The 23,295-nt window shown below is 37.2% G+C and overlaps 1 protein-coding gene and 1 long non-coding RNA gene across 3 annotated transcripts; both read left to right on the top strand.

Annotated features, from left to right (window-relative positions):
- The first annotated feature begins 406 nt into the window (after window positions 1–406).
- LOC140159234 (dual oxidase maturation factor 1-like) lies at window positions 407–21,623 on the top strand. Of its 2 annotated transcripts, XM_072182641.1 has the most exons (10): window positions 407–863; window positions 5,102–5,159; window positions 5,738–5,875; window positions 6,871–6,969; window positions 7,392–7,545; window positions 7,907–8,121; window positions 8,693–8,871; window positions 10,620–10,747; window positions 17,158–17,393; window positions 20,173–20,311. In XM_072182641.1, exons 1-9 carry the CDS (start codon window positions 699–701, stop codon window positions 17,357–17,359), a joined length of 1,338 nt encoding a protein of 445 aa, XP_072038742.1. In that variant the 5' UTR covers window positions 407–698; the 3' UTR covers window positions 17,360–17,393; window positions 20,173–20,311. The 2 variants fall into 2 exon arrangements, with proteins under 2 accessions (XP_072038742.1, XP_072038743.1); XM_072182642.1 differs by lacking the exon at window positions 17,158–17,393 and having other exon boundaries at window positions 413–863; window positions 20,173–21,623.
- On the top strand, window positions 12,027–13,659 carry LOC140158310 (uncharacterized). The gene is made up of 2 exons (XR_011859766.1): window positions 12,027–12,107; window positions 12,791–13,659. It is a non-coding gene; the product is annotated as an uncharacterized lncRNA (long non-coding RNA).
- Window positions 21,624–23,295: the final 1,672 nt, after the last annotated feature.

Raw genomic sequence — 23,295 nt, 5'->3', positions numbered from 1 at the left:
GGGTGTCGTGCATGCTCTCATATCTGCGCTACCCTGGAAATAGGGCCTAACGGTGTGCACACTAAATTTTAGTCTAAGTTATTATAGTCTGAAAAATATTAAATAGGCCTATTGATAAATTATACAAACATAGAGTAGGCAGATATACATATATAAATAACAATTAAAGAAAATTATAAATAAAAACATATAGACCTATTTAAAACCTCAAACGTAACCCCGGAACGTAATCCGGATCTTAATTGATTTTATTGATCAGGTGTCTGACTGTGTCTTTTCCATTTTAGGAATTACCCCGCGTAGTGATATTGTACATGTTAACACACCTATAAGTCATGATGTAAGGGGTTTAACTAAAGACGTATACACATACCACTGTTTGTTAAACCTTGCTATTTTGAAAGGCGTGTTTTGCATAATAATACTTTCCGTTTTTATGTCACTTGTCTGTGATGTCAACCCAACCATGCAGGCACTGGGCTATGAATAAGTATTGATTGTGTGTTAGCAGTTTTCTCATCCACAAATCTATACCACTCTGTCATACACGGAAAAGGTTTCTTCAAAATAGGGAACTGACGCACCTCCATTTTGTTTTTGAAGGAAAAAAGTTAGGTGTGGAAGGCTGCTCCGCTTGGATCGGACTCCCTTTAAAACAAAACCCTTCATTATAAGTGAAGAAGTAAGTATTCTTCACAATGGGTGCTCCATATAGTGCCCTAAGGAATGAGGGCTATCCAGCAGCCTATGGTCCGTTGAAAACTGCTGTTACTGTGGATGTTTTGGAAATTGGATTTGTTACCGCATTTCTGATCGTGATTGTGAGCTTTATCTTCATTATTCCTGGTATACGAGGATGGCAAGTGAGTACAATATAGGCACTTAAAATTGATACCAATTAGGCCTACAATTAGTTTGAAATCATCTAAGTGCGGCAATTAACTGTGGATCATGAACACACGGCACGGGGAGGTCCGCAAACATTGGTGGGGGGGCGGTAACATTTCGCCTTTTGGTATATACTAGCATCCATGGCCCCCTTTTCTAGGCCAATTATTTTGGTATATGGATGGGTCCTTTTTTCAAAATGTTCTCAATTTTTTTCGGGAAATATCCCGATTTTGGAAATGTCCTCAAAAGAAAAGTTTAGTCCTTCAAGAATGACCTCGGTTATGGGGGTGGGGGCTTGGAGAACAACGGAGGGGGAGGGGGAAAAATTAATTTTCAGGGTGGGTAAAATCAGCAAAAAGTGGAAATTGTCTTAATTTGGGGTGGTTTTTTTTTTTGGGGGGGGCATCGGGGTAGTGGAACGAGTTATGAAGGGGGGGGGGGCATTTTTCCCCACGGTGGCGCCGCCACTGCATGCAGCAAGACTGGCATCCACGGACATCAGTTGTTGAAGTTTATACATGTACTTATCATAAAGGGGCAAAGGATCCATGATCATCATTCTCAAAATCTGAGACAAATCGGGTGCTTCGTTTTGTTTGACGGAGAATAACATTAATTTTATTTGATGAGGAAGTGATACCCAGAGGTGAACTCCAAACTTCATTGATCCAAATTATTAATGATAATTTCCTGTCACAGAAAGTGAATTTTCCTACCAGGAAAGATGTGAATGGGACTGAGAACACACTTGATTTATTGCTCACCACTCATCCTTCTCTGATGCAAAATGTGAGGCCACATGCAGGCATAAGTGATCATTGCATCATCCAGAGCACCATTTCCACCAAAGCCAAGCTTCAAGTTAAACCCCCCAGAAACATCCCTCTGTGGCGTAAGGTCGACGAGAGTGAGTTCAAAGCAAGATCGTCTATTTTGAGCGAAGAATTCTTTGCTCGTCTGCCGGAGACAAGTACCGTAGAGGAAATTGGACCTGGTTTAAAGATTCTCTGAACTCGCTCGTGGTTGAACTAGTTCCACATAAGCGTGTTAAAGGTAGACCGCCGGCACCGTGGTTTAACTCCAAGATGAAGCGCCTCTGCAGCAAGAAGGAAAAAGCTTACGTGAGAGCAAAGAAGAGTGGTTTAACATCTGATTGGGATAAGTTCTGCAGTATCCGCAAGCAAGTGGACCGAGCTCTCCGGAAGGCACACAGAGAACATGTGCAGACAGTAGCTGAGTCAGAAGACCCCAAAATATTTTGGCGTTACATCAGATCCAGACGCCAAGATAACACTGGTGTGCAGCCACTGAAGGTTGACGGCGAGCTGTTTACAAGTGACTCTGATAAAGCCCAGGTTCTTGCTAACCAGTTCCAGAGTGTTTTTACAAGAGAAGACTCAGATCCGGAATCAATGCCCATTTTGCCTGATAGTCCATACCCAGACATGCCTGAGATTAAAATCCAGACTGAAGGAGTCGAGAAACTTCTTAACGACATCAAAGTTTCCAAAGCAATTGGACCAGATGAGATCCAGAACCAGGCCTTGAAACTGGCGGCTCACGAACTTGCGCCTATATTGACTTTCATATTTCAACAGTCCTTGGACTCTGGTTCATTGCCACTCGACTGGAGGAGAGCAAACATAAGCCCCATTTTCAAGAAAGGTACCACCACCGATCCTGCCAATTACAGGCCGGTGTCCTTGACCAGTACATGTTGCAAATTGTTGGAGCACATCGTGGATAGTCAGGTGATGAGACACTTGAACAAGTTTAACATCATCGCAGACAACCAACATGCTTTTCGTAAAGCGAGATCCTGCGAAACCCAACTCATCCTCACTTCACAAGATTTGCTACAGAATCTGGACAGTAAACATACTACTGACTTGGGAGTGCTTGACTTCTCAAAAGCTTTCGATGTCATGCCACATAACCGGCTACTTCTCAAGATAGGATATTATGGCATCAGAAATAAAACCAAAGAGTGGATTGCTTCCTTCTTAACCAAACGTTTCCAGCGTGTAGTGGTGAATGGGAACTCATCCGACTGGAAACCAGTTCTCAGTGGAGCTCCACAGGGGACAGTTTTGGGTCCTCATCTCTTCCTCATGTTCATAAATGACATCCATGAAAACATCTCTAGTACCACCCGCTTATTTGCTGATGATTGCCTGGTTTACAACAACATCAAGTCAGCTGAAGATGAACACCAGCTACAAGCAGATTTAGACAAAATGGTTGAATGGGCCCAAACATGGGGCATGAGATTTAATCCATCAAAGTGTAAAACCATGAGGATCACCCGCAAGAGGAATCCAGAACCTTGCAACTACTCCATGATGGGAGTCGACCTAGAGGAGACGAATAATACCCAGTATTTAGGTGTCCACTTTCAACGTGATCTTCGTTGGAACAAACAGACAGAGTATGCTACATCAAAAGCAACCAGGGTGCTTAACTTCATCAGAAGAAATTTTTATCACTGTGCTCCATCTGTCAAGGAAAAATTGTACTTGACGCTCGTTAGACCCCACTTAGACTATGCCACAGCTTCTTGGGACCCCTTTACCAAGAAGAACATTGACACCATTGAAAGAGTCCAGAAGAGGGCTGCAAGATTTGTGTCCAACACTTATGGGCAAGATACCAGCATCACTGCCATCCTGAAAGAATTGAATTGGTCCTCGCTTCAGGAAAGAAGGAAGTGCCATCGGCTTACCTGCTTCTATAAGATCCTGAATGGCCACCTGGAGATTAAGCACTCCGACCACATCAAGCCCAAAACAACCAGACCCAGAAGAGGACACTCACAGCAATTCCAGCAGCAACACACAAACACAGATGCAAATGCAAACTCATTCTTCATCCGAACCACCAGGGAATGGAACAGACTCCTTCATACCACAGTAGAACAGCCTTCACCATTGACCTTCAAAACAGCTCTCAAATCCGACCCTGCAATTCACATCAATTAGACCACTCTCTCCGACCTCCAGTTAAAACTCTTTTTGGAGTATTTAGGAGGAAGAACTACCAAGTACCAAGGTAAAAGCTATGCGTTAATCAAAGTGCTTATGCCAAATAGTCCCCAATGTTAACTTTCATAATTTGGGTCTAAAATTGAGCTTAAGTGGCATAATAATATAGTGACTTGTACAATACATTGCCTCCACATAATTTGCATAATTAGCAATTAGGCCTATGTAAATTAAAAGGGCATTTCGTGATCCACAGCCTCATCCCCCAACTTTTCTCAAAAAAAGTTGAGATTTTTATATCATTGGAAACCTCTGGCTACATAATGTTAATGTACAAAATATTTCTTGCAGATTAATTCGTTTAGCAAAAATATCGTGAAATTTGAATTTCGTTCTGGTGCACCAGAACGAAATTACAACGCATTGTCTATGGAGCAGTGTAATAATACACGTCATAATCATGCATAACTCGCGAACGCAAAATCGGAATCAACTGAAATTTTGGGAATAGGTTTTTCCGTGGATATCTAATGAAAATGACATAAATAGAGGATGCTAGGATCACGAAATACTCCTTTAAGTCATTAATTATGAAGGCAAAATTATGCTAAATAAAAGGACCATGGGCAAACTTATAGGCACTGTTTTTAGCAATATTGGCAACAATTGCATTAATCATAAGCACTGCACCTAAATTTTGGGGGCCCTGGACCCGGGCCCATCTGGCCCAATGGTAAACCCGGGTCTGCTTTTATCATCTCCATTATCAGCCCTTATTTAATTTTTGCTTTATTGCTCGGGGTCCCTGAACTCGCGGGGCCCATGGACTTCGTCCACCCTGTCCCCCTCGCTTGCTACGCGAGCCCCTACCCCCGAGCTGGCCACTGCTTGAGGGCACATGCCTTCCTCACAGTGCGTTGGGGGCCTCCAAATTTTCGGCTGGCAGCAGGGCCCCCAAAAAGGTTAATCTGGCCCTGCAGCAGGGCCCCCAAAAAGGTTAATCTGGCCCTGCCCAAAATAGGCAATAAATCTTTGTGATATGAAAACGATGTCCAATTTACTTTAAACAAACGGCATAGGCCTAAATATTGATAAGTTTTTCCTTTTTAAAACAGTATCTTGTCATTTGTATCAGAAGATTATAACATCAGTTTGTAGACTTACATTTGGGCCTACATGTAGGCCTATACTTAATTTAATGCACGTTCTTTTCTTTTTTCAATTTACAGCGGCTATACGCTTCGATACGGTTCTTTATAGGCTCCTATATATTAGTATCAATCATGTGTAAGTACAAATTATGTTTTCTAATCTTTTTAATGTTGGCATGCGACTTTGATTTTCCTCCATCATATGTTTATCTTCAGCTTTGCTAGTCCTGCCAGCAAGACTTCAGTCTTTATCATAAACATAATGACATCTACGGACCTGAAGTACGACGAGTTACAGTTACTGGAACTACAGCTTTGCTTGTCTTGTTAACATTTTTGGAGTTTAAATCAAAATTTAGTTCAAAAGCGCAGAGATTGATCGACTTCAAAATCCATAACAAATTAATATGATTTCTATTGTTACGCAACTTTCTTGGATGCGATCATTCGGAATGATCAGTTTAAACACTTCCGGACTGACCGTTTACCCACCCGTTTATACAATTTGTACCGGTATCCTTCAAATAGGGCCTAATACTGTTTACTATACACAGATGTGTCCATAATTGCTCAAAATCACCATTCTGTAGAAAAACGCAATTAAAGACTGTTTTAATTAATTGTCATCATGTTATACACTTAAACTTATTTCCGCGCATTTCTTATGCATGCGTTGTTTTAACTCTTTTGAACTTCCCGCTTTCCTATACACAGTGGGATTATATGGAATGGAATGGGAGGTAGCTGAACTCCACGATACGCCAACATATTACAAAGCCTTTGAAACGCATGAAATAGAAGCGGATATTGGCGTCAAAATAGGATTGAATGCGGTGAACATAACCCTTAAAGGTAGGCACATCATATTTCATGTTGGAAAATGTCTTGTTTACTAAAAACATATTTCTACCGTATTTTAGGGCTATATACGGCTCAGGTTATGACCAGTGGCGTAGCTAGGGGAAACTCGTTCGTACTGGAAAAATGGGGGGGGTTGCAGAACAAGGGGTTAAAAGTGAAAGTAAATGGGGAAATAAACTAAGAAAAGGAAGAAAAAAAGGAAGGGGAAAGAAAAGGAGGAGAGAAAGAGGATAAAAAGGTCAAGACTTGGGGTCAAAAGGGAAGGAAAGGAAACGACAAATAAAAAAGGAAAAAAGAGGGGAACTTAATACATTGTAACAAAGGGGATGGGGAAGGAATAAGGAAGGGGAGCAATAGAGGAAAAAAGAAAAGAAAATACCATCATGCAGATATCGATATTGATAATTAACTTGTTAAATCAGGCATATCAGTATTGTCTTTGTTCTTACATTGTAACTGTAAATACATATTCACTTTCAGATAAATCTAAAATCAAAAATAAGTTGTGTTTTTAATTTGTTCATCACATCAACAACATAATAATAGTCCCTTATCAATTTATTTCACGTTGCCTTAGTAGCTCTCAGTTAGTGCTTTTTTAAAGTCATGTCATAAAACGTAATCACAAAGTCGTCTGAATATAGATTGTTGGATTGATGCGAAACTCGGTGGATGTGATTTCCATTGATCCCTTTGTTTGTACAAGTATAAATTAAGTATAAATTAAATGTAGACATATTTAACACACATTTTTCAATTTAGCTTATAGTATGTCATTGGTGGTATTCGTGGTAACAACATTTCCAACCCGGTTAGTTGTGCATGTGCTACACAAAAAAAATTACTAGCATTCCAAGTACTTGTCAATGTAAAATTATGAAACATGAATTTCATCCATGGTGTTGTCTTTTTAAAGACATTTCTTGTTTAAATGTACAGTATGCACTCATTTATGATGACATTCATTTTTATATTCCTGTTTCCAGCTGACCATCATGAGTTGAAAGCCACGGAAGAAGTAATTAATTACAATGAGCGATTCCATTTCTACGGTGGCCAAGGAAGAATAGGCTTCGGCAGATTTTGTAAGTCCTGTAAAAACGTAACATGCAAACCCGGCATGCAAAACGAATTTGGTCAAGGTGTTCTTCAAGTAATAAGTGGGGGGGGCATGATAATGTAAGCTTTTAAGGTTATACCTACCACATCCAAGACATTTTAGGAGGTTGTACATAGTCAACTGTCCCGTATTATACAAGTGGTTCTTTAGGGATCCCTGTGGAAGAGGTCTATATGTTACATGACCAAACAAAACGACCCCTAAAGAAGCTCGATAAAGATGATATGACGATATAAAAGCTACACCTCCACTCTGCTTGATCTGGTGGCTGTTGGGGGGGTACTTGCCTACTCCAAACCTAATTTTAATTATAATAATGACCTCCCCCCTCCCCACATAGTACCTAATTTTACAAAATAATGATCATCTTTGTTTTTCTCTCAACAGCCGGTAGAATTAATCGCGAGTTCCGTGAGGCACAGTGGTTGGGTAAACCTTATCCAATTTTGTGGATAGCTGAATATTTCACACTGGATGGAGAGGATATCAGATGGGGCCGTTCCTACCGTCTGGCTGGATACTACACTTGGATTATTCTCTGGTACATATTAGTTCTCTTATGATCATAATAATATACTGTAAAAACTCGATAGTTAGCACATGTGCTTTCTATCGAGCGCTTTTAAAACATAAAGAGTCCCATCCACAAAAGTGTAAAGGGTTTTGAGCAAATCATTGATACACATACATTGTAGTTACATACAAACAAGTAAACCTGCAAATGTGTGTCTTAACCATTAGCTCGGTTGGTGAAACGCCGGACTTTGGTGCAATTTCATGTTTTCAAAAGCGTTTGATAGTAAGCACATATGCTAACTATCAAGGTTTTACGATGCATGATGTGAAGGAGTATAACATCTCGCCTTTAACATGATATTCATTATGACCCTTTTCTCCTACAGGACCGCTTTCCCTCTGTATCTCATCTCTCTAATCCTCTTCTTCAACGTGGTCCGTTATGGAGCCTATTTCTTGATGGCAACCGGCGTCACCATGATTACTGGTAACATTATCTACGCATCGGTGAGATTTGGTTCGGAGATGATCATTCCGTTTACGGATGAAAAGAAACTAATCTTCCATAAAGGAGCTTCATTCTATGTATGTTTAGTTGCTGGTAAGTTGAAAGTCGTAATACAAGGACACATCTGATTGGATGAAAATGAGAGGCATAATAGTAAAAGGACACATCTGATTGGGTGAAAACTTGGGACTGTTTGTTGCCAGTGCAACAGTGTTACTCCAGTAGTTAACAAGCCACTATTTAGTAGCGACTATGTTATGATTAATGTTAGGGTTAGATATTATAACTGTGTCTATATCACTTTGTCTATATCAATAAATGTGCTATTTGTAAACCATCAGTTATTTGCATCGATCCTGGCATTGATTATCACTTGCCAATGGTAATATGTTCGACTTCAACCATACATCCCAATGGCAATCTCACACTGTATCAGGGACGGCTCCAAGATTGTCAATGGGGGAGAGGTGCTCAGAGGCTAAAATTGGCTGAAATTTGACTGTTTTGGCAGGCTTTTTCTTGATTTAAGGGAACTGCCCCTGTGCATGTTATAGCTTTCATAACTGAATGGGATATATTCTGTTAGATAATAATGTAATGCATAAATTATGGAGTAAATATTATGAAATTACCAGTAGACTTGTGCTCATACGTTTTTCTGCAGGTATTGTCTCGGTAGTATGCGGACTTCTTGTGGTACTCTTGGATTATTTTGAGCCAGAAAAAGTCAGTTCCTTCTTCAATGTCGATCCTCTGATAGATTTTGAGGAAACATTTGTGTACGAAAATGAGGATGAACACGGCGAGACCCCAGCCATGGCAATGTCAGATGATGCACCTCCGGTAAGCAAATCTTTTATTTTACACATGGGATCAATCCAGCAATGGGCGATTCCAGTTGAAATCCATACACACCCTGCAGAAGATATGACCTTAATCTTCCACACAGGGGGTGTTGATTTCAAATTGAGTCACCCATTCAGGTCATCCCATTTGAAATTCACACAGTGGGTGCACTGATTTCGAATGAACTCCTGAAATTGTTGTGCCGTACTGAAATTTTATGTTAAGTGCTTATGTTCTGTACCTTATTAGTAAGGTTTTGAACAATAAAAGAATCCTGAATCTCTTGAATCTTGATAATGCCCTCTTCTGCAACATCTACGGAGAAATACCACATCATATGACGCCATTTGATATTATGGTGTATGATATTGTAAACTTGAAACTCCTTAAATTACCCATTGGCCCGATATTGCACATTTCAACCCTATATTTTACTGCTAGGGTTAGATGCGATGATGATGGTGATGATGACGGAAAATGATGACCATGATGATGATGATAATGTGATCCAAATCATTAAAATTATCTTCATCAATTTAGGGTATTTGCCTCATATAGCAACAACATTAAAGACCCATTCAGTGATCCTAGCGCAAGTGTAAAACAAATTGTATATAAATTGCTTAAAAGTGAAGGATAAGTCATTCAAATTGTCATTATTTTGGTATTTTTGAAATGAAAAATTTGGCAAAATAACAAGAAAACAGCAGTATTGATGTAGTTGAAGCCCCATTCAAATACATGTAACTAATTTATATACTGTCAGTATATATTACAGATTCGTGTAAAATGCCTTATTTTGTCTTAAATACACAGCTTTCGGCTGAACCACTCGCATGCTATGTTATACATCTATGACAATGACAATGGTACCAAAATCTGAATTTGGATGATTTTTACGATCATCCGGATGAGCAAATCACTGAATGGGCCTTTAAAGGCTACTCGCAGAGCAACAGGTTTCATGTCTAAGACGGGTCTAGTTGCATTGTCATTTCGGTGGTTCAGGGCAAGAAGGCCTTACCTACAATAGCTGCCAGATGTCATATTTTAGATATAGGATCTAGACATTGTTAAATGTTTTAAGGGCAGCTATTGCAGATAGGTACCCTAAACCCTCGATTTTATCAATGATCATCTCGTACAGTCAAAATTAATAGGTACATTTTCACGGGAAATTTTTCTGTACACGTGACACCCATGGGCGCACACACATTAGCATTATGGAATGTGACCCCGAGCACAGCGGGTGGTCTTCCAATGTATTTGAATAGGAAGAATTCCTCCTTTGATGCAAAATAAGTGACTTGTCGCAAGTTTATAATATTATGGTAAGAGTTTCCGTAGATAAATATTTTTTTCCATAAATAGATATTTTTGAAATTACGTTTTAATGATATTGTGAAGAAATTAAGATTACATAATATTCAATAAATTTGCAATGCACAAATTTCTATCAAAATTGCGGCCAAGAATACTATACTTGAATAGCGAGGTCACCGCCGGGGGTCAGGGATCAGGCTCGAGGTTACACTCACATTGATATGCATTGGTCACGTGTCCAGAAAATTTTCCTGTGAAAATTTACCTATTAATGTTGACTGTCGTATGACATGTACAGATGAAAAAAATGATGAAATAGAAATGGATGTTTACCAATGCTAATCCTATACATCTTGTCTTTCCTTTCCATGCACCTTGTACTTGCTGCCATATTCCTTCACCATATGGTACTCATCTAACAGCAAGTGGCAAGCAGACCTCAATTCAAGCAGCGATCTAAGACAAAGAAGACCAGACGTCAACCTAAGCCAGCACCTCGTTACTCACAGGGACAAGAGGCAATAGCTGAAGAACCAGAACCAGAGACCACGTAAGTACTTCTTGTCCCATTGGCTTTGTATTGCTTATAGTGGTGATGTTTTAATTGATTTTGGAAGGAGTGTTTGTGCGGGTGTGTGTTCAGGGGGTGGTGTATGGGGTGCACAGCCAATGTACAGTACAGGTATTATATAACTTTTGGGGACTGTGTAATAATTATCAGCCCCGGGTAAAATGAAATGGGGGAGGGAGAAATATTTGGCAACCCAAAATGGGGGAGGGGGGCAAGAAACGTTTTGCAGGTTAAAATGGGGGTAGCACAGATACATGTGTTTATGGGGTACCTTTTCTTAAAATGTTCTACAAAGGCTTACAAAAAAAGTATGGAAATATGCCAAATTATCTTGCTTGCATCATTTATAGACCATTCAAGATTTGCAAATTTAGTTTCATAGCATGTGCTTGAGGGTGGGGCACAGATTTATTTGGCACAGAGAGTAGACCAAGCATTTTTTGGCATTTATGTAGCCCTGGAAGTTGTCTGCTCCTTGGTGATCTTATTTGTTCCCCCACAAGGACATTTATACATTCTTTATTCCATAAAACTATTTACAAACTTCATGTTCAACCTGTGGGATAGCTGTCACAACAAGTGAACCAAAATGACATAGAACTAAATAAATAATACTTTGAAAGCCCTATTCAGTGAGCTCAAGTTGAGGCTTAACACTGGGCTATTCCAGTTGAAATCCTTACACCCCCATATGGAAGACAAAACCTTATCTCCCAGCCTAACACACGTGGATGTAGATTTGAAATGGAATAACCCATTCAGGTATATGCATTTGAAATTAACACTACCTGTGTGGAAGATTAAAGTCATGTCTTTCATAGGGGTGAATGGATTTCAACTGGAATAACACATTTGAATTGAGGCCACTATATTCTTGTTCCTCTTGAGTCAGCAAGTTTGACCCACTTAGAAAATTTTGCCTGGTATGCCAGTGGTACAGAGAGAGTTGAGTGAGCTAGAGAGAGAGAGAGACAAATCTTCCAATATATTACATTTGTTAATAAAAGTGTAATGTAACAAAATAAGTTGCAATTTCATATTCAATATTTGTGATGTTATCAAGCAAAAGCAGTAGAAGTCGGAAATATTGATTTTGAGATATAGTCAAACAAAATGATTTCTCTTTGCTATAGGGTTTTGGAACCCTTCAATTGCTTATTTGCCAATTTCAATGGTTTTCTGCAAAATGTAGCTTTGCAAATGCTTCATACATCAAAGTAGAAAAATGAAACCTGAATATGCTTGACTTCAGACTGATTTTGCTTGCTCATACCACATTTGATAAAAGGTTTCTAGATAAAACAACTACATCTTGTTGCAGTTGATATGTGATGCTTAGGTCATGTTCACATATGAATTATTTACCCGGGACCGGGTTAATCCGGGTTGTACCCGGGTCCCGGGGTCAAAAAATCTCTGTTCACACTATAGCCACTCTCATGAAGAAAATTGACCCGGGTTGATTATTTTACCTAAGCCTACTGATGATGCAGGCGTATACATATTCTGTCATTGACTATTACCGGTATATATAACAGGCTCCCGGCCTAACTATGCTAATTTTTTAAATTTTATTTTCTAATTCCACCTTATGTAATTTATCTAGTTGCTTCTGTCTTGGGTTAATAACTCAGAAAAAAAATTTTTACTTCTTGATTCGATAATACTAGTAATTTGTTTGCATGAAAATAACTTTCTTATCTCAGGAATAGATGTTTATTGATTTTATTGCCAAAGAACTGAATCATTCTTTTCCCAGTGCAGACAGACACAATAGAAATGGGGTGATAATGGTTATGTTTACTTCTAGTAATGCGGGTCAAACAGTGAATTTCTGTTCACACTACAATTGACCCGAGTCATAACCAGATTTGACACGTGTTTTAACATACTCTTTCCTAGGTTGAAAAAAATTGACCCGGGTCGATTTTTTTTGAGGTTTTTTCCTGTTCACACTTATAACCAACCCGGGTTGTACCCGGGACACAGGGCAAAACAGGCATAGTGTGAACATGACCTTAGTCTACATGTAGTGTGCCAGGTTCCACTCCTGATTCTAGGAAAATACAGCACTCATTACTTGGGATTAAAAACATATTATCCTGTTTTGCCAACTGTAACTTAGCCAAATCCTAATCCTTTATAGTTAAAACTAACTGACATCAAAAGTCAAATTATTGGGAATAACGGTCAAAACATGCGTTTTTAGGGTATTTTACGTATGTTGTGTAATCAAGCCCGAAGACTTGTGCAAAGATTAATTTCAGGTTATCCATTTTAAGTTTTTTGAAAACTAAAGTTTCTAATCTATTTTATAACCAATTGTGACGTGTCATGTCAAAAGGAAACACTTTTGGGCAGGATCGTAAATGGAGAAATAGCCAATAATCTACCCGGTGGTATTTTTTTCACAATTTGGGTTTGTTGCGAATTTGTGATGTTATTAATGTTAAAAATATTGTCTGATAGTTTCAGACCGGAATATAACTGGTATCTTGTATTTTTTCAAACATTTTTCAAGGAAATTCCTATTCCCAACATTGTCAATAATATTTTTAAAGGCTGATATCTCAATTCCCAATTTTATAATACCATAACTTACGAACTCAATATCTTCGCTTAGGAATGTCCGATTTCATTGGGGAAAACGGCCGAGTGGAGCAAAATATCTCTATATTTAGGATATGTAAAAATCTCAAAATTGATAACCTGCCCAAAAGTGTCTCCTTTTGACATGACACGTCACAATTATCAAAATATATATTCAAATTATGAAAAAAGCCCACACTCAAAAATTTATGAATGAGTCGACTTATGCTATGTGAAATACATGTTTTTGGCCCACTTTCAAACGACTTGGAAAAATATTGCAATCTGACTTTTATTGGCAATTGGCAAAAAAAAATGTGTGCAATATTTTTCTGGAATCGCAAGTAGTGTTCTATATGGTGCTATTGTTAGTCTCCACAGCGGCTAGTTTGATTCCGCTCGATCTCCACACAAAACGTCTGCCAATTGTAACATGATATAATGCCAGTCCTGATTGGCATCTGTCCGAAACAAATCCCGGCACTATTCTTGTGTTCAGCCGAGTTCGATTACATGTGACTATGCTCACGATGAATCATGAATGGTCATTAACTTATTGAAAGCTTCGTTACAATTCGTGCTGGATGACATGCTTTCACATCGTAAAAGATTTTAGCCTATCAAATAGAGCTTGTGTTATCATTGCCATTTGGCAGACTGTTTGTGTGGGGTGATCAAGCGAAATCAATCTGGCGGCGGAGGAGACTATTGAGCTCTTCCTTTTAAAATCCACACTACCCCTGTGGAAGAATTTGGATATATCTTCTACATGGGGAGTATGAAGTTCAAATAGAATGAACATATTAGGCAGCTCCATAGGAATTTTATACACCCTCTAAGAAAGATTCAACATGAATCTTCCATAGAGGGAGGGTGAGTTACAAAAGAGTCAGTTAATGTGCTAATTCCATTTGAAAATCTCCCCCTGTGAAAGATATTCCCAAAATCTTCCACAGGGGTAGTGCTGGATTTTAAATGGAATGACACAGCCATTGTTATTGTTATTCTCTTGCTGCTTGTGCCTTTCCTCATGTTTCAAAGTGTTGTCTGAAATTGGTAGACTTGGTATTCTGTCCTGTAGATGCTACATTGCAACTATAGGTCTTTTTATGTATGCAGGCTTGTCTCATAGTTTTCTCTGTAACTAAATAAGCTTCATTGAGCTTGCAAATGTTTAGTTAGCTTCATGCTAATTTTACTTTCATACACAAAGATGCATTTTGTAAGTTCAAGATTGAAAATATACACATTGTATTATGAATTATATTTATTTAGGTGTAAATGATAATGCCTTACCCTTTATTCTTAATTACACAACACCATTTAGTACTGTCTAATGAAATCATTGTGCAATATTAGCCAGTAAATTATAACTGAATAAGCTATTATGTTGATATTTGATGACTATAGGAAATTGATACACATTAAACACTGTTTAAAAGTTTAAGCAACACTGTTTGGTGGGTGAATAAAATAGTGCTTAAAATATTCATTAAGAATGATTAAGAATTTTGAACTACTTGTTTGATGCTCTGCATGCCATAGCCATTGGCTTCAAAGTTATTTTTCTCAAAATATCAAAAGCACTGAATCAATCAATGCTAGGCTTATTTGTACTCATTTTAATGCATTTTTCATGCAGATTCAAAATATGGACATAAAAATGTACAATTTTGACATTTTTGAATTAAATAAAAATTGCCATCTGCGGTAGACACCCGCATGGAGAGGGTTAATTTTTAGTTCACCCAGGGTTGTTTTAAACAGCATTTTCAAGTATAGGCATTTTTGCTGTGATCTTTGGTGTATGTACTTCCTGCTTTGGGATCAATTTGCTAGGTGTGTGTCCTGGTGCTATTGTTTCCTGCAATATGTGTTACTTGTGGTTAAAGTGTGTGCTAGGACTTTGCAATAGGCTCACCATTACCTATTTCAGCCAGGATGTTACCTTTATCATTTTTGAAGAGATATTAATGGTAATATCAGTGATCCCTTTTAAGGAATGGCTTAAAAGTCAATAACAATGAAAACCTGCGGAGACACCATAATATATTTGCTTTGTTGCATTCATATCAGCAAAACTCCTCGGGCATGTCCGATGGCATGTCAGGGTGACATCTTTGCTGAAAACAAGTATAAGAGAAGTATAAGAGATGATCCTTTGCAATAAATTGGGGCTGAGCTACTTGTTTATCATAGGATTATCAATAAACAAAAATACATGGGAGCTCTGTACTAAAGCCTATAAAATAGCTAGACTTGACATTTCTGGAATAAAATTAAAATAGCATAGAATCGGAGATACAGAATAAAGCTTCCAACAGAAAACAACAAAGTAAGTCTAGTAAGCCAATATAACATTTTAAATCATATTCACATTTTTTTTCAACTTAACCATTTGCAACTTCAAAAATATTTGCAATCAGTCAATTGTAACTTTAGAAATATGAAAATATAATGCTAAATAAATCACTTTTAAAATAAATTATTAATAAACACATCTACTTCACACTTGATTACTTGGCAATTTACCCTTTTTAAATAACATGAGTATAGGCCCCGGTATAGGCATACAATTAGCACACACATAACATTGAGATGTAAAGGTGGTTGTTTTTTTGCATATTTCTTGGTATAATTAAACTGGACAACTAACATGTAGGTCTAAACCAAAGTATAGCTTACATAACTTTGATTGTATTGTCATTAGAATATTAAAAGTTAACATATAACGAGCTAATCAGTCAATGTGGTGCAAAATACAAACCTGGTAAAACCGGGGGTAAAACTCGCATGCTTCTGGTGGTGATTCTAAACAAATGATGACGACATAGCTTTGATTGCATTGCTATTATAACAATAAAAGTTGCAAAAACAACAAATAACAAGCTAATCGATCAATTTGGTGCAAAAATACCTGGACATGAGGTTTCTGGTAGTAATTCGGAACCATAACTTTGTATGTGTATTGTGATTAGAACACAATGTTGCAAGAACATAACAAATAACAAGCTCATTCAATGTGGTGCAAAAAGAAACCTGGTAAAACTTTCAGGCTTGTGGATGCTTCTGGTAATGTTGCAAAAACATAACAAATAACATGCTAATTCTAGCTATTACGCAATAAAGCGCCGCCAGCAGTTTACACGATATATCATGGGAAAAAATAAAGGTGATGTATCATGGGAAAATAATGTGACATCAAGTCACAATTAATTTTATTACCATGCTATTACATAGGAACAACGTGACAATATATTTTTCAGTTTGTCAAAATAAAGGTGTTACACGCGAATCCATTCTCAATAATACTTAATAATGTGATTTGAAATGTGCACAATTAATTTTTCCCATGATACATCACTATTTTTCCCATGATACATCGCAAACCGCTGACGGCGCCCTTATTGCGAATAGCGAGAATTGGGCAATGTGTTGCAAAACAATCTGGACAAACTCCTATGCTTGTGGAGGCTTCTGGTGGCGATTCTGTACTGTCGGTTTGTGTCTATTGGGCTATTCCAGTTGACATCCATACACCCCATATGAAAGGCATGACCTTAATATTCCACACAGGGAGTGCAAATTTCAAATGGGGTTACCCGACTATGGGTGACTTCATTTGAAATCTACACCCCCTGTGTGGGAGATTAAGGTGATGTCTCCCATAAGGGTGTATGGATTTCAACTGGAACAGCCTATTTGCCGTTGCAAAAATCAGCACTGCAGCATTCATAGCAACATGAATTTAGACCTTATATCAACTTTGATGTGAACTCCATTTACATTGGTAACTTCAGACAAAATGGCTCACGATCACTGTACGCACATAAAAACGGACAAAGGAAAGATCAAATGGAAATGGGAGGCGTTATGCAAGCTGATACAACCTACGAGGTTCCAACACCTAATACAACCTATGAAGTTCCAACACACAAGCCAGGGAACAACACGGAAAAGCCCACAACGGATGAAGCATACGTCAATGTCCGCATTAATTAAAAACAGTCATGAATACACCTACAACACAGAATTGGTACTGTACATATTTTAGTATAACTGTTTAAAATTAATATTGAATCCACTTGTTAAGTCCATTTCAGTTAAAGGCATTAGATTCATATTTGAAGGTAGTGATTGTTGACAATCAGAATGACTCATCATAATGATTGCCCTCTTGTATTTAGATGAATAAAAAAAGTGGCTTTGCATTCAAAATAATTAAGAGTATTCAGTAATCATACCATGTAATTGTGCCAAACAACCTTTAAAGAAAAGAAAATTAAATATTATCACCATGGAACAGTAGAACTTGGTTTCACTTATATGGACTGCAAGAAATTGTGCGTGTTGATGAAATGTTTCAAAACAATTCTACAACCCAAATGGTAATGTTATCAAAACATTCTAAATATTCACTACAAGATTGCTATTGGGGCTGTCTACACAGGTACACGATCGTCACAAAGTACCTTGGCCGGTACTATGCAGTACCAGGGGAGAACCAGTGTAGTACCACAGGAACACCAGTGCAGTAGTATTGCTTGTGGGTCCTGTGCAGTACCAGCCTTGGTACTACATGTATGTGTGTACTTCTTCTGCTCTATACTGTTCAAACACCTCCGGTTGGAGGTTATCACCCACAGGGGTGTACCCGTTGGGTACTTTGGCACCCCCTTGGAAACGGTGTACCTGTGTAGGTGGCCATAATTCAAATTTTGTTGTGTATTTGTGTCTTTGTTGGGAATTGGATACTCTGCACTGGTATGGCCTTAACAAATACTGTAATAACTGATCATTACCATTCTAATCCTACTAGTATAAAATCATACTTAAATATAGTTTACACAGACAAAAATCTCAAAGATATTCATGTACTTACCTAGTATTCACCAATAGTAAAACAAAGTAATCTACCTGTATGGCAATAAATAAATATATGAAAACTATATATTAGCATTATGTTGTTATAATCCCTTTGACATAATGAACCATATTCAGATTTGACAATGAAATGTATAGACAGGTCTATCCACATAACGTGTATTAACAAATAACAATTACAACTTTACATTTGACATGTAAATTATTTACCAGTTCTAAGATAGGACCTCGGAAGATTAACATAAGACCCACTTTTTGGCAGGAAAGTACCATCTCCTTCATACATGTGCTTTACCCACAGCCACAGTTTAAAAAACAGAAGAAAACAATAAAGTGTTGCATTGTTTTAAACATAAAGATACTTTTTTTCTCTGACATCTTATTGCCCTAGTCTGTGAAAGTTTTTCTAGATAGTTTCTGTTTCACAAAGATTCTGTACCATGTTACCTTGGTATTGCACTTTAATCAGACAATTATTTAGTAAGTGGCCTTCACCAGGATAAAAAAAGATAATACAAAATAATATTTGTGGTGATGCATCAGTTCTCTTATTTCGTTTGTTATTTGAAAGTATCAACTATTGAAGTTGTTGTTTTAATATCGAAATGTATATTACAAATAATATTGTAATGGTTGCAAAATAGTATACTTGACTTGATTTGACAACAGCTGTGTTGATAATAGTTGCAATGTAGCATTTTCACGACCAAAGATCTTCAGTTTCAGTTCTCCTGGTAGATTCACTTGGTTGTCCTCAGGTTGATTGGTTGTATGCCTGGCGTCTGGCGAAACTCTGGTAGATGCATTGACAAGATTGTCCTATTAATTGATGAGATGGTTCCTGACGAGGGTGTGGATGACCTATAAATTTGATGAGAAGATTTTTAGTTTTATGAACTTCATAACATTAATCTACAATTTAGATGGATATTATATTGCATTATGATGTGACAGTCTTGTCCATAATCACTAGGAACTAACAGGTACCACTACCAGTCATTTTGAATAGCACCATTGCTGATTGTACCAACGCATGATAATGATATCAGCAATGCAGAGTTCTGCAAATTGTTGAGATAGGCAAATGTTTGACCTAGTGCAACAAAAAAGCTATAAAATAAGCTAAAATATAATAATAGCTTTTGCTTAATGTATAGTTTCAATATACACAACTTATTTTAAACATATGTTTTACATTTATAAGTTGTATGTTTCAGGTCTCAAACTACATGAAACTATCTATTTTAAATCCTTGTGAATTTAAGAAAATATTTATTTTGATACTTTCATTGGTGTATTGGTATAAATGCAGCTACTCCACTAACAGAAACATTGAGCTATTCCAGTTGAAATCATATCCCCATATGGAAGACATGCCCTTAATCTCCCACTAGGGTGTAGATTTCAAATGGAATTCACACTCTCTGTGTGGAAGATGAAGATCATCTTCTGTTGGGGTATATGGAATAGCGCCCTGTATTTGTCTATTCACCACCATAGTGTGATGTTAAAATCAAACTTTGTCAGGTCAACTGGTTCAGGATATCTGTGTTCAGGACCATGATCAAAATTATCACAAAACAAAGTCAATGGGTATGCAAACCAAGCGCAAACCAGTGACTAAGGTATGATGTATTCACTACGAAGGTGAATTGACACAAATAAATTCATGTTGAATACTAATTAAAAGAGTTCAGCACTATTATTATCTATCACTCACCTGGAACGTTTTCACCTGTACAACAAGTACGATCTGCTGAGGACTCTAGTAGAACAAGTGGAAACATTCCATGTGAGCGAAAAATAGTGTAATGTTGAAGTTAAACTCAGTTAAAATCTTTTTTATACCACTACGTATGTATGAATATCCACTCGTATAATGTTAAATCTATCTACACTGGCATATGCTTACCTTACCTTGCCTTCTACAGAGACCATGGTGGAATGAACGGAGACTCTGTGAAACCAGTAAATGGAGGTTCAGGAGCTGTCCAAATGTCAGATCTACAATTAAAAGAAAAGGCAGCTGATGAAGAAGCTGCTCCACCTGCTGAAACAGAAGAAGCTCCAAAAACTGAATAAGCTGTAGATTAGACATAGTTAGGATTATAGGGTAGCTATACTTTGTCCAGCTTGAATTGATATGACTGTATAGATTATCCAGCCAAAAATTAAATGTTTTACTTGAAAGGGAATGGGTGTCGTGATGTTGACGGGTGTACAATTGGCTGAGAGTGGGTGTTTTTTGCATTGCACAAATTTTCAGATTTGCCAAGGAGGAGTTAAGTGGGAGCTAGCACCATTGCACATCCCCTAGATCTGCCCCTGGGTAAGTGGGATGTTCCCTCCTTCTCCTAGCTTCATCTATTTCTCTCATTTAACTTCCTCTCCTGAATTGTAAAAATGGTTGAAAGAAGCAATTGGGATATCAGCTTTTTGGTGAATATATATACCGACACAACTTTGGTGTTAAACTTCAATTTCATGCATCAAGCTGGACAGAACATAGCAGTAAATAGATAACAATCTACTTTTCTTAAACATTAGAAGTTCCTGCCTGAGAATTTCATTGCATGACATTTCTTACATGTTACCTCATTGGTCAATCAATCCATTTTAAAATGTCTTTCACTTTGTTTGGTCTTGTGATGTACTGTAAATTCAAAAGTAGTAACATTTAAAATTAGGTACGATACTGACAAGTTTAATATAGAGGTCTATGGTAAGTCAGTATTAGTTACATAAATCACCAGCTAGGTGACGATTCTCACAAAAACCTCAATGGAACTTCTCTGCATATACTTTCTGTTTCATTCTCTGGTTCGTTTCTTGCCCGAATCATTTTGAAGAGCTAACATCAATGAACCCATGACACAGTTCAGTAGGGGTAATTCAATCCTGGTGATCTCAACACCTGCATTTTGTGCACTACCAATTTTACAAAACAAAATCTTGCAACAAATGTTTTTGCCAAAAGTGTGAAATAATTTTGTTTGCTTTAGATGCAAAGTATTTCTACCATGCATATATCTCAGGGCATATATAGGGACTGAACTGCAAATCTGGGGGTGATAATGTTAGCTAGTAAACTTCAAATCATAATTCTGGCGAAGCTGTACCAAAACAGAAATGAGCAGTTTTGTAAATATTTTGTTTATAAAAGAAATGATTATTTTGTGCATATTTGTTTCATAATTTTACCAGTACTAATGTGGAATATACTGTGGGAGAGAAGCATTGCATTATCATAAAATGTTAAGGCGGTACTACACCCCTGGCCAATTTTGTGCCTATTTTTGCATTTTTCTCGAAAATTATAGCGCATTGGTGACAAGTAAGATATGTAAATTATAGGGCCAAGGACTACAACTACTGCACTAAAAATTCAGCAACTCAAGGCAAGTAACTCCACAACTGTTGTCTGTGCTGAAATAAAATTTCTAGTGCAGTAGTTGTAGTCCTTGCCCCTATAATATACATATATTAATTGTCACCAATGTGCTATGATTTTTGAGAAAAATGCAAAAATAGGCACAAAATTGGACAGGGGTGTAGTACCCCCTTAATTTAATGTGTTAAGTAACATGTCTGTGAAAAACTTAACAGTAAGCTATGTTTTGCTTTGTTTTGTAATATGTAGATTAAATACTGTACAACAAACTAACTCAGACGAAATATTTTTTTACCCCATTCTTTTGTAAATTACTTAATTTGTGGTTAGTACTTTTTATTTGTGTCAACTCTGCATCTCTACACTGGAGTGGTGAAAACATGTCCTTATAGAACTTAACTTTAATTACATGGAACATTGAACAAGGATGTTGGTTTCTGAAACTTGATATATGGCATTTGAAAAAGACAAAAAATACAAATGGGATTTCAGGTCAGTTGCAAATTGATCACAATGCTTCAAGATTATATTATCCAGTTCCTATTACTTGTTCTTTCACACACTTCATATAATACCATTTTGAATGCAATGTGATTTGAACTGCAAACAATTTAATAAATATAATACATGTACCATTACAGGTCTATACTTGGTACACTCAACACTATACAAATGTAATCAAGTGACTCACTATGCACAGAGGTAGATTGGTCTTTGGTAATGGGTCATTAATTCAAATGAGACTTGATCATACCATGATCATATACCCTGGAATGCACAAGGAAGTTACCAGACTATAATTACAGTATGGGTGATCAAACACCATGTAACCACAACAAAAAAGTTGTTCTTTGAACTCAAACTTTTGATTTCTGTGCATATTATTGTTAAAGTCTCCCAAGTTGAATGGTCTTTTGTTACAACTTGAATACCTACCTGTTTATTTCAATCTGTTGTTGTACCTGAATATACCCATTTTTTAGTGGTATTTGTCTTCTTTTTGATACCTTGAACTTTGGAATAAAATAATATTAAGAGAGTTAGACAGAAAGTTTAAGGTAGTACTACACCCCTTGATAAATTTGACTATTTTTGCATTTTTCTCAAAAAATAATAACACTGGTAACAAAAGTTATGTATATTATAGGGGCAAGGAATCCAGTTACTACATTGGATTTTCAATGACTCAAGACATGCGGTATGTTATTTATGATAAGAAAAGAAGAACTGCTAGAATGTACCTCATTTCTTAACATATATAATGAACCACTTGTCTTGAATCATTGAAATTTCAGTGAAGTAACTGGATTCATTGCCCCTATAATATACATTACTTTTGTTACCAGTGTGTAGTTATTTTTTGAGAAAAATGCAAAAAGAATTTATCAAGGGGTGTAGTACCACCTTAAAAGATATTGCAATGTGGCTTGTAAACTAAAGTAATTTAAATAAGAAAACATGTTAACTTGTAGTTTCCTTGATCTACTTAGTGCCTTTATCTAGAATTATTAAATTCCAAGATACATATTTTGGTGCAAACTGTCAAAAATGTTGCATTGTATCAATTGATATTTTGTGTCACTTCCTCAAGAGCTGAGGTTTGTGTCTGCAGGTACAATATATACAATGTACAGTACGTATTAAAATGTAGTGTTAGTTCCAT

Source organism: Amphiura filiformis, chromosome 8, assembly GCF_039555335.1.
Source record: "Amphiura filiformis chromosome 8, Afil_fr2py, whole genome shotgun sequence".
NCBI classification, from domain to species: Eukaryota; Metazoa; Echinodermata; class Ophiuroidea; order Amphilepidida; family Amphiuridae; genus Amphiura; species Amphiura filiformis.
Note: the sequence above shows the minus strand (reverse complement) of the source record. Positions and strands in the feature narration are given on the sequence as shown.

Bases quoted from the DNA above. Each gene is read 5' to 3' on its own strand.
- LOC140159234 (XM_072182641.1), top strand. From the start codon at position 699: ATGGGTGCTCCATATAGTGCCCTAAGGAATGAGGGCTATCCAGCAGCC. The intron at 864-5,101 runs GTGAGTACAATA...TTCAATTTACAG, and splicing joins CTGGTATACGAGGATGGCAA to CGGCTATACGCTTCGATACG. The intron at 5,876-6,870 runs GTAGGCACATCA...TCCTGTTTCCAG, and splicing joins GGTGAACATAACCCTTAAAG to CTGACCATCATGAGTTGAAA.